The 11297-nt window shown below is 48.8% G+C and overlaps 1 protein-coding gene across 1 annotated transcript; it reads left to right on the top strand.

Annotated features, from left to right (window-relative positions):
- The first annotated feature begins 242 nt into the window (after positions 1-242).
- Positions 243-10906, top strand: aspnat (aspartate N-acetyltransferase). Its single transcript, XM_088919847.1, has 3 exons — positions 243-620; positions 2135-2299; positions 10506-10906. The coding sequence occupies exons 1-3, from the start codon at positions 311-313 to the stop codon at positions 10871-10873; spliced, it is 843 nt and encodes a 280-aa protein (XP_088775973.1). The 5' UTR covers positions 243-310; the 3' UTR covers positions 10874-10906.
- The last annotated feature ends 391 nt before the right edge of the window (positions 10907-11297 follow it).

The following is an 11297-nucleotide window of genomic DNA, read 5'->3' as shown; positions in this document are numbered from 1 at the left end:
TGAAAATAAGATTTTAAAAAAAGAAAATGGGTGGTTTCGCTCTTTTCGCCTGCTTTTCTCCTCCTATCGATATCACGTGGTGGTCTAGCGTAGCCAATCTCCAAGATCCCCGGACACGCCGGCCCCAGAATCTGAATGCACCTCTCATGCCTCTTTATAAATACTGCTTAAAATGCAGCGCTTTCTCTTGGTCGCGTAAAATAGCCCAGGGTTGCTGTACCGTATTTGCCTTTTTTTTGTTTTCCTAATAAATCGCCTTCGTTATTTTTTTTCCCCCCCCTGCTCCGCACGTATTTTAGACGCCAGTTGCATGCATTGTTTGTCTCCCAAAATGGTTTGCGAGACTAAAATTGTTGCGGACGAACATGACTCCATACCGGGAACCAAGACAGACTCCAGGATCGTTTCTTCCTCGCGAATGTGGACTTCGCCCTCGTCTCCGAATACCCCCGAGGACAGCGTGAAAAAAGATCTCGTGTTTATCCGCGAGTTTGAGAGCTCTGACGAGGGGGAGGTCCGACGCATCTTTTATGAGGGAATAATGGAGAGAATACCCAATACGGCTTTTCGAGGGTTAAAACATCAAACCAAAACGCAAATTCTGTACGCGTTTATAACAAGTAAGTGGTGCGCGTCTGTGGCGGCGGGTGGCTTGCGTTTGACATTGCGGAGTGATAATGTAACACACAGTTCTTTTCTTCTCTAGTGAAATAACTATATATTTTTGAATCGAATTGTCAAAACATCGAGGGGATGGTATTTGGCTTTCCGTTGGGGGGGGGGGGAGTCGCAGTTTTCGCTGCACTGTGTGTACGCGCTGTTATTTGCACGGCAAAAACAAAACCCTCCTCTTGGCCGTCGAAGATGGTTGAAATGTAGCAGACGCGCCTTTTTTTTTAATATTTGGGATTCTGATCTTGGCATTCGTGTCGAGAGGAAACGGCGTCCTTAGCAGACAGGCCCCCGAGGTGCGCGGTGCCCCAGCAGCTGGGCGCCCGGAGAAGGGGGTCCCCCCCGGCTCGAGCATGTTTTCCTGCGCAGGCTGCACGCGTGTAGCGCGGACGGGGACCGCCCTGCTGGCCGTGTCTGTGTGCGGTGTGTGTACTATGCCGGATGGACGCTTGAATGAATGAACCGTGGGATCTGCCCACGGGGCGCGCGCGCGCGCTCGCTCGCTCGCTCGCTCGCTCGCTCCGGCAGTACCGCTTGCCGCCCCCCCCGTCTTGCTGCACGCGCACGGCGCTTTTGCTGCAAAGGCAGGGGGGCTCCGCCGGCGCCTGCCTGCGGCTCGTGCGCAATTGCAAAGACGGCTGCAGGTCCCCTCGTGCAGCGGGGGTCTGCCGCGAGCCCGCCTGGTCTGTGTTGCACATGAGCAGTGACGTAGCGGCGCCGCACAGGAGCATCCCTGTTAACGCAGATTCACATGCGTGTAACGCGCTGCGAAATGTCATTTTCGTTTTTCCCCGTCAAGTATCCCGCGGTAAGTAATCATGCCCATGAGATTTACATCCCCCTGAATACACGTATCCCATGTTTGTCGTTTTAGTCTACCCCCCCCCCCCCCCCCCCATAAGGTGCTTTTTCTAAAAACGCGTATAGACGCGCAAACTGTCACACGGGGTATATAGTCTTGAAAGCAGACAGCCTACAGCCGCAGGCGCCTAACACTGACAGGAGCCCAACACCGCGCCGTGGCGCAGTGAGCAGAGCCCCGAGTCCCGCGGTGCGCCTACAGGAGAGCAGCAAACACGCAGCGCTGCGCATTTCCCCTTGTCCACCGCGGGCGCCCCCGTGCGCTGACGAGGGAGAAGTACAGTATACCGAAACTGTCACAGCGCTGACACAACGTGAAATGACTTTTTCTGTTTGTACAACGTGCATGCGTCTAAGTGCTCAATAAGTGTCGCCTTGCTAGGCAGCCCTGCACAACCTGGTGTTCAGCAGCACACTGTTACTGTACAACCTTTACGTTTTATTGTATTTAAATGATGAACAATTCAGCGTTGGCTATGTTCTTCTTGTAAACCTTTTAATGTTTGCTGTATGTTTGCTCACTGGGTTTTCTTCCTCCGAAATCAACATGTGATTCTCTTTTCTGACAGGTATCGTTTATTTTTCTCCCTTATCTCCATAGTAATGTGCTTTGTTCTGACCAAGTCCCTGGTGTTGACCTGCTGCGCGCCATTCATTCTAATGGCTGTGCGCTACTACTTCAGTAGGAAAGTTATCCTCAGCTATCTCGATTGCGCTCTGCACACGGACATGTCTGATATCGAGCAGTATTACATGAAACCCACAGGTAAGGAGGCTTGGGTTCCAGCGACGCAATGGTATTCAAACATGTCGTGTGTTTGAATGACGTGTGTGTGTGTGTGTGTGTGTGTGTGTGTGAACTGCAATGCTTTTTCAATATCACGAAACGGAACACTGACATTCTGTAATGGGTATGAAGTCAAGTAAACTATCGTTGTTTTTAAATGCTCGGATGCTGTCGGTTTACAAATGCGAGACACTTGAAAGATGACCAGCACTGCCACCAGTCCTGTACTAGCAGGGGAGGGGGTTCTTCAGACCGAAGCGTTGGCATTCAGTCGAGCAGAGTGAGAGAGGATACAGAGGCAGGGAGCCCACTGGATAATATTGGCAAGGGCGCCTTGCACAAAAAGTGGATCTTCTGAGTCAGTCTAGAGAGCAGTCATCTTCCTTTAACTGTTCCACAGTCGTCGCAGATCTGATTTGACGCTTTTTGTTTCTCCTTGTGGTTGGTCAGCGTGGGCCGCCCTGTTGCCACACGAATGCCCGCGGGATCGTTTTCACGTGGCTGACAGTAGCAGCGTGACCTTGTCAGTCCCTGGCTAGGAGGAGCGTTCAAGACCGTCGTAGCATCCTGATGTATAGAGTTGAACACAATCGTGTAAAATCATTATATTTCACATGGGTGTTAAAATAATTTTCTAATTATCGCAGTGGTAGGACAGAAATGCACATGTTTCTTTCATACACATTACCCAGGGTAGTATGTACAGTATGCTAGTGAAATTATGGTTATTCTTATGCAATACTGGTAAAACAAACCGAGTCATCCGTGTCACTGGACTTGTTAGACGAGTGGAAGTCCTACCGCACCAATACGCTTAACCTTTGTGTACTGCGGCTGTGTGAAATATGCAAGAGATAAACGATATGCGGTCATTAAACGTGAAAACGATGAATGGCGGAGAATAAAGAACTATTAGCCTGAAATAACCTTTGAGGTCCCCTTTATTCCAGTGTAGATCGCAGCTCCTACCTCCTTGATAATCTAACCCATCTGTGCATTCATACCGATGGAGACAAAGAGCTAAGCTGTAAAGCTCTTTACTCCCTGGTAGAAAGAGCCTGTAAAAACCATTTGCATACAGAAGTATTGGTGGGTGCGGTCTCACAACAGGCAACCTGAAGTAGTCTTTTTTCCCCATCATTAGTAACCTCCAGACTAGTTACCAAAAGCAGAAAAGTCCGCTTCTCCGTTTTAGTCATCAATAGGCAAAAGGCTAAAAATGGAAATTTCAGCATCCAGGCCAGTCGCATGAGGATAAATCCATGTTGGTGTCTATTTCGAACCGCTGTCGGTCGATGGAGGGGAAAAAAAGGGACAGCATTAAAGAAAATGTCTGACATGATCTCCAGGCTGACGGTGTTGGAGTGTCGGCGTCTACGCTGAGCTCCCGGTCCTGTGTGCGCTGTTAGGAGGCAGCTGCTTGTTCGTGCTGTTTGTTTGTTTTTTTCAATCGAGCACTGCAGCTCTTATCAGAGTAAGGACCCAAAGCTGTCTGCTGTCCACCTGCGGTCGTACAAGCCCACCACAGAAGGGTTAAGGTACAGGAAATCTGTGCTTGGACTTTTACTCGATGAAAGCTGGACTGCTTTCTGAGCGTGCAATTAGCAAGGAATTATTTATTGCAAGAGCGAGAGCTGCACTTAATTAGTCTTTTTTTCAGGTGATAGACTGATATCTGATCAGTCACTGGACCGTAGGCAGCATGGGAGGGGATCTCTGTGTTCAGGAAGCTTTTTTTTACAAATTATCTCTCAGTTCAGTAGATCTGGGGTAAGGAGAGAAGAGTCGAAAGTCTGCGCCCGTTTTAGATGAGATTTTTCTTTTTCAGACTGCCTGTTACAAGAACTGTCTCCCTCCAGTCTGCCTCTGTGCAGTGCTGTGCTCCTTAAAGCAGAGCACACTGGATCTGCCAAGAATCAGGAGAATACGAGAGGGTAATCATTCTTCGGAGTACAGCCCACCCCCCCCCCCAGGGCTTCATTTCCACCTGAGCAAAATAGGATTTAAATGTTTAAAATCTTAGCTTGATTGATAATCTAATCCATAGAAACGTTTTCTTTTTTCACTGTACCTGGTTGGTAGAATATGAAAAAGATCGTGCAGGTAATTCTCCAGGAAAGGCTTGTGCATGATTTTAAACTAAAAATAAAAGGCAGAAAACCGACCCCTGCAGTCAAGGGCAGCTGAGAGTTTGTCTGTAAGAGGGTCTTTGAGAGTAGTGTCCCATGGGACACTAGTTCTCTTAGGCTAGGCTGAGGAAAACCAAGCTTGTTAATCCTTATTACACACCAGTTTCCCAGGGATTATCAAGTTGAAGATCATGCAGCTGAAAACAGGCCTTCCCAAACTTGTGGAAAAAACAAGAATAAAAAACATAGGAATGACGGCGCATATGTTGTATTTTGATCCTCAAATGCAGTCTTGAGCTCCTACTTAAAGCTATAACTGAGGAAGTAATGAGCAAAGATTTACTGCAAAGGAAGAATTTAGCTAACCTTTGCGTAACCACTTGCTCTTGTAGGTGATTTCTGACTGAACCTCGCACGTTTGTTTTTAAACTACAAAATAAATCTGTAAATATTTAGTAGACATTCCCAGGGTGCCCAGTCACCCTATGAATTAGGGAGCCTTTCTTTTTTAAGGAAACGTATTGATTATTAATGCATGATCATTCCCTCTAAGGCTAATGGATTCTTGACAGCCAGGAGAAGGATTACCAGCATAGCGTTTGGAGTTTATATAATAATGCAGTGTGCCTCCCGGTACGATAATGGCTATTGAGGAGAGGGAGGTGTGTGTGTGTGCTGGGGGTGTTGCTATCCGGCAGTGATTAGAGACAGGGTGATGGGAAGTGCTGATACAGTAGAAGTGTCGGAGAGATCTATATCCCTGGCACGCTCCCTGCTCCTCTGGGCCTGTGCCACAGTTACTCTGTCTCTGCAGCAGTTGCCCAGAATTGTGACACCCTGAGACAGACGCAGTATCTAATAAGATGCATGTTTCTTTTTTTAAAGAAAGGTCAGGAACTCGGTTTTCCCCTGTAGGCTGTGGGGGAGGACGCTTAGGTGGAGGATGTGGAACTACTAAGTCCTCTGTGGTGTTCTGAACGTTTGCACAGGGGAGGTGGTACCGAGGATGAGCTCAGCTCTTGTGAGGGCTCCTCCGATAACCCAGATTCCTGCTCACTTGGGTTCTGTGCTGTTGGGGGGGGTAGACTTTTACAGACACCCATTCACCCAAATCTGTTGTGCACCAGCATTTCAGGTGCTCCTACAGGAATAGTCACATTATTTCATAGGAAACGGAAAAGAAGACCTGGGACAGACAGATGTTGTCCCCTTAATTGGCTGTTAAAAACTGTTTTTTTGAGAGTTCAAGACTTAAGGTGAAAGTATGAGTTAAAGCACAGGCTTAAATGTGTCAACCTGCTGCAGGATTTAGAATTATAATTGTCACAGTAGAGAATCTAATTTCTTTAAAAGCTATACCTAAAAATACTATAATACTGTCTCAAGAGATTATTCATTTAAGTATTTTATATGTACTTTTTTAACCCAGCATTCACAGGCCTAGTATAATTAGTATGCATGTATAGTAAAAATTAGAGATTCAGATTTGCTTATTCCCTTATAAGATAAGATAAGATCACTTTATTAGCCCTATACAATTTCTTGCATTAGGAAGTTGTCTTTTCACATACCCCAGCTTGCTCTCCATGAGACACACAGACAGGGAGAGAAGCTTGGGGTCAGAGCGCAGGGACAGCCATTTATACAGCACTCCTGGAGCAGCTGGGGTTAAGGGCCTTGCTCAGGATTTGAGCCGGCAACCTTCCAGACACAGGCGCAGATCCTTAGCCACAGTGCCACCACTCTGCCCTATAGCAGGCCAAGCAATGAGAAACAAATAAAACAAGGCTTAATCCTTTAGAAATCAAGTGTTTATGGTGTAGAGCTTTAGGTTGTGCAGGAAGTATAAAACTGCAGTCTGCAGTGCTAGTATTGACCTAATTTAGCACAGGCTGTAAATAACCGGGAGGTGAAATGAGGTGATGTGCTGAGAGCCCCATTCAAGTGAAGACACCAGCTTGTCTCCAAAGACCCCCTGCTCATACTGTAAATTCAGACAAGGATTTCGGGATACCTCCTTGGCATTTGATTTGAAAGGATGGTAAAGGTTCTGGGCATGTTATCCTGGCCATGCATGTAGCAGAGCTCCTCCTACTGACTGCAGCTCATTGTTCCCTGAATTAGCTGGGCTCTGCTGCCTGTCGATTGTCCAGTTCAAGACACCCGAGGTCGCGTTTGCACCTCTGTTCATTCTCCCCCGAACACCACTGCTCTGCAGCCATTATGGTTTTGCTTGGCTTCCAGTTGGCGCTTTGTTTGAAGGCTGCAGCCGTGGTTGTTCCAGCTTCTTATGTGCGAAGTGGCCTGTGACTGCAGCAGCAGCAGGTGTCAGTCTAGCAGGCACTGCAGCTCATAGAAAAACAAATTGTGCCTTCCCCCTAGAAAACATAAGGAGAAGAATCTGGTCCATCTGCTGGGAACAGAAATTCCCTTCCCTCCAGCCACTGCACTCTGATAGCTGTGTCCGCCTCACTTTTGACAGCTTCTTGGCAGGAGGTGGATTCTAGGAGGATGGTCCTAAAACGGATTTTCTATTTTAGTGCTTCCCGCACGTCACTGATAGAGCATCTTCAACACTCCAGAACGCACTACTGAGCGAAACTCGAAATGATGGAAGAATGTCTAAATCGTCTCCTCTGATCTGAAGGAATGAAATAATACAGCAGGCCTCTGGACGTATCAAACCTGTTTGAATTTATTGCAGATGCCCAGATTTTATTAGTTCTCTAGACATGCCTTGCCTCCATACAGCTGTGCATTAAGGTAAGATGGTTGTAACTGATCCTTACTTAATAAAAATGAAGATTATCAACAGCACTGAATCTAGAAGCAGGAGCTGTCGGGGCATTCCGATTCACAACCCCCCACTCCTTTTTTTTAATGCTGGAGTCAAGTCGCAGCTGCGTCTTTCAGCGAGGAGGGCTGATGATGGATGAGTGTCCTCTGATCTCACCATTTAACCAGATCCTCTATTCTCCTGATGACTCTAATCAGCAGATATTGCCAGGCTGCTGAACCCAGGAGGACGGGGCTCAGCTTGGGCGATCTTCGCCTAGCCTCACCAGGTGCGGTGAAGAGATTTGAACCCTGGCCGAACCCCCCCATGCCCCAGCCTGTGGGAACGCCGAGGACCGTGCTCCCTGTGTTTCCCCTCCCCCCTCAGCCACCTCAGCCAAGGTCTGCAGCTCAGGGCCAGCGGGACACCCTCTGGATGCTTGGTTCACCTTATTAACCGCGCACTGTGCCGTTTTAGCAAGGTGAGCGACTGGGAGTCCCTCGTACTTGTTCTTGCTTTTCTTTCTCATGCCGTTGGGACTAGCAAGCGCTCACTGTGCCGACATTAACTCAGCTCAACTGAAGAGGAGGAGTGTGCAATGGGAAATAAAGCCACAGGAATTTCACTTCCTGCTTCTGAGAACCTTTCCGATGGAAACAAGAGGGGGCCATTTGGCCTGTCTTGCTGTGTTATTATTGTCTCAGTAGCTAGTTGTGCTGAGGTCCTCGTCCAGCTGTTTCTTGAAAGAAGCCTGGGTATCTACCGTGACAGCATGGCTGGGAAGCTTGTTCCAGACCCCTACCAAGCTTAGTGTAAAGAATTGCCTTTAAACACACAAAGGCCCCCCCTCACCAATATCTGCAACAACTCAAATAACAGCTCTGTGCAGTGTTAAAGAGAAGGGCCTTCAGGGAAAAAGGGCAACAGAAATGCCTTTTCAGTTGCTCAAGGTTGGGCTTTATAAAACATTGCAGCCAGCTTAACTGTACTTCAGTCATTTTTCACACTCGGTCTAGCCCTTAAGCGAGAGAGCAAAGTGTGATTTCATGTGTGACCCTGGAGTCTTGTTTTTTTTAGTTGAACAGTCTAAGGAGCCTTATACTGGTTTATAAACATCTAGTCTGCAACACGTTGCCTTCATATTTCACAGTGACAGATTTTTAAGCACAGAGCTGTTGGAGGTGCTGCTGAACTGCACTCAGACTTCTGTTCATAATAATAATTAATTGCTTACACTTACATATAGCGCTCTTCTGGACACTCCACTCAAAGCACTTTACAAGAAATGGGGATCCCCTCCACCACCACCAATGAGCAGCCCCACCTGGATGATGGGACAGCAGCCCATACTGCACCCACAGTACACTCACCACACACCAGCTCTCCGTGGGGAAGAGGTCAGAGTGATGAAGCTGGTCCGTAGATGGGGATTATTAGGAGGCCATGATTGGTAAGGGCCAATGGGAAATTTAGGCAGGACGCTGGGGTTACACCCCTACTCTTTTCGAGAAACGCCCTGGGATTTTTAATCAGCACAGAGAGTCAGGACCTCGGTTTTACATCTCATCCGAAGGACGGTGCCTTTTTATGGTACTATACTGGGGCATTTGGACCCACATAGACCGCAGGAGGTCTCCCATTCCAGGTATTGGCCAGGCTCACACCCTCTGAGCTTCTGTGGGCTGTTAGTTGTGAGTTGCAGAGTGATATGGCTAGAGATATAGAAGCTTAAATGTGAAATTCCTGTTACTTTGAGATTGTACTTCTGTAATTTGGAGTGGGCACAGACGTTAAAATTGAGCATCTGTATGGCTGTTTTCAGCAACATGATTGTCTTTTTAAATGGTTTGTCCTTTCATTTAGTCCCTTGTGGCTACTTTTCATTCGTTATCACAAAAAGTGTGTGTTGTAGGCCAGCCTCCTTGTTTTCCATTCTCCTCACTGCTAGTATTCCAGTATTCCCTTTTCAATTAGAGGCAGGAGCAAGTCCTTGGCAGGCCATGTACATGATGGGCACATGCCCTCGTACCACACCAGCACAGGCTGGGGGAGGATGTAGAGACTCTAGTTAGCCTAGGCAGTACGTCTTGGGGAAGGTGGGAGTAAACTGAAATAGCCAAAGAAGACACAGACTCCACAGACTGAAGGTTTCTCACTCACCCAGCAGCTGTGAGGCTGCAGTATTAACCCCCTGACCACAGTCCAGTACAGTGTGAAGAAGCTTTAAAAGGTCAAGATTTAAGTGAAGCTACAGCTGAACTCCACAGGTTACAAAGACAGGGTTAATTAGGCTAATAGATTTGAGGCAGTACTTGGGACAGTTTTAATTCCTCATCCATCATCCAGTAACGTGGATAATACTTGTGAGCACAAAGAGTGTGCTCCAGTCTTCCTGCCATGTGAAAGTGCCTGTATTGTTGAGAAACTGCATTCAGGAAGGCATTTATCATTCAGCTTGACACGCGCCGAAATGAAACTGCAGGCATGTTTGAATGAGTGTATTTTTCAAAGCACTGCAGAGGCTTGTTTGAGACACGACCAAATTTCGCAATGAGCTCATGGACAATGTGCTCTAGCTCCGTTCTCCCTCGGTGACCCGTCTTCATGTCAGCGTGGCAGTGAGTCTCCTGCTTGTAAGAAATGTGTGCGTCTCGAGTGGCAAGGGGGCAGAAGGTGAAAGCTATGTAGCCTTTAGAGTTTAAGTCACAGGCGGTAAGATTCAGGGAAATGTGGCACAACTCCGCAACAACAACCTGCATGAAACAAAAACTCGACACTGCCAAAACCATACTGTTATCGGGGTTTATAGGTACAGATACAGTACAGTGGCTGGTGGAGTGAATCGAGCCGTATATGCCCCTGTAATAAGGTGACGATAGTTTACTTGACTATGAGCAACATCTGAAGCATACAAACAATTACAAGCCAGAGGCTGTTTGGCCCATCTAGCCTATTAGGTAGTTGGTAGCTAATTGATCCAAAGATCATATCCAAGCTGTTTTTTGAACAAATGCAGGGGATGGACTTGAAGCACAGGGCTTGGCTGCTTGTTCCATACTCCCACAACCCTTTGTGTAAAGTGTCTCCAGTTCTCAGATTTAAATGAACGTCCATTTGGTTTCCACTTCGTGTTGGTCACTTTCGTTTGGAGGGCAGTGAACCCTGGTGGTTGTAGTAAAGCATTCCTGTGGAAGGGCGGGCGAATTGGGCAGCACGACCGCGCTCTGGGACCCCCGCGCCCCGCCCGGTGCCAGCTAACAGCCCCCTCTGTCGTTCCCAGGCTCCTCTTTCTGGGTGGCGGTGCTGGAGGGGAAGGTGGTGGGCATCGTGGCGGCGCAGGGCAGCGAGGAGGACAACACGCTGGAGCTGCGCCGCATGTCTGTGGACTCGCGCTACCGGGGCAAGGGCATCGCCAAGGCGCTGGGCCGCAAGGTGCTGGAGTTCGCCATGCGCAACAACTACTCGGCCATCGTCCTGGGCACCACCGCCGTCAAGGTGGCGGCGCACAAGCTGTACGAGTCGTTGGGCTTCCGGCACGCGGGCGAGAAGGAGGAATACACCCTGCCCGGGATGAGCCGCTCGCTCATGGAGAGGATGTTTTTCCAGATCCGCTACCACCGCTACCGCCTGCAGCTCCGCGAGGAATGAATCCGCCCCTTTCCCACCTGGGTTGATTTTTGGTTGTCGTTGCGCCTATATATCTTTTTTTCCCCCCCTCATCACCTTCTCCTCGCTCTCCCTTAAAAGACCCCGTTTCTCCGTCACCATAAACCCGCCCACTCGCCCTCCTCGCACGCCTCTTTCCTGCCCCCTGCTGGCCGGCAGGGTGCCTCGCTCCGGAGGATGAGGCCGCCTGGTTTTTCACCCACCTCCCCCACCCTGCTTCCCCCTCCTATGCTCTTTGCCTCCCAGCCTCTACATCCCATAGCTCCCCCTCATCAGAGCTGCCTGCCGGGCTGGCCGGGGGCTGGGGAGAGAGTTGGCTGGGCCGGCCGGCCCCAGTGCGGTCAGTACTGGCCCGGCTTTCAGCAGGACTGGGCGGGCGCGGCTCTCTGATGAGACCGTCCCTTTG

Source organism: Atractosteus spatula, chromosome 1 (genome assembly GCF_055471065.1).
Source record: "Atractosteus spatula isolate fAtrSpa1 chromosome 1, fAtrSpa1.hap1, whole genome shotgun sequence".
Classification (NCBI taxonomy): Eukaryota; Metazoa; Chordata; class Actinopteri; order Semionotiformes; family Lepisosteidae; genus Atractosteus; species Atractosteus spatula.
The sequence above is the reverse complement of the archived record's forward strand: the minus strand, read 5'-3'. Positions and strand labels throughout refer to the sequence as shown.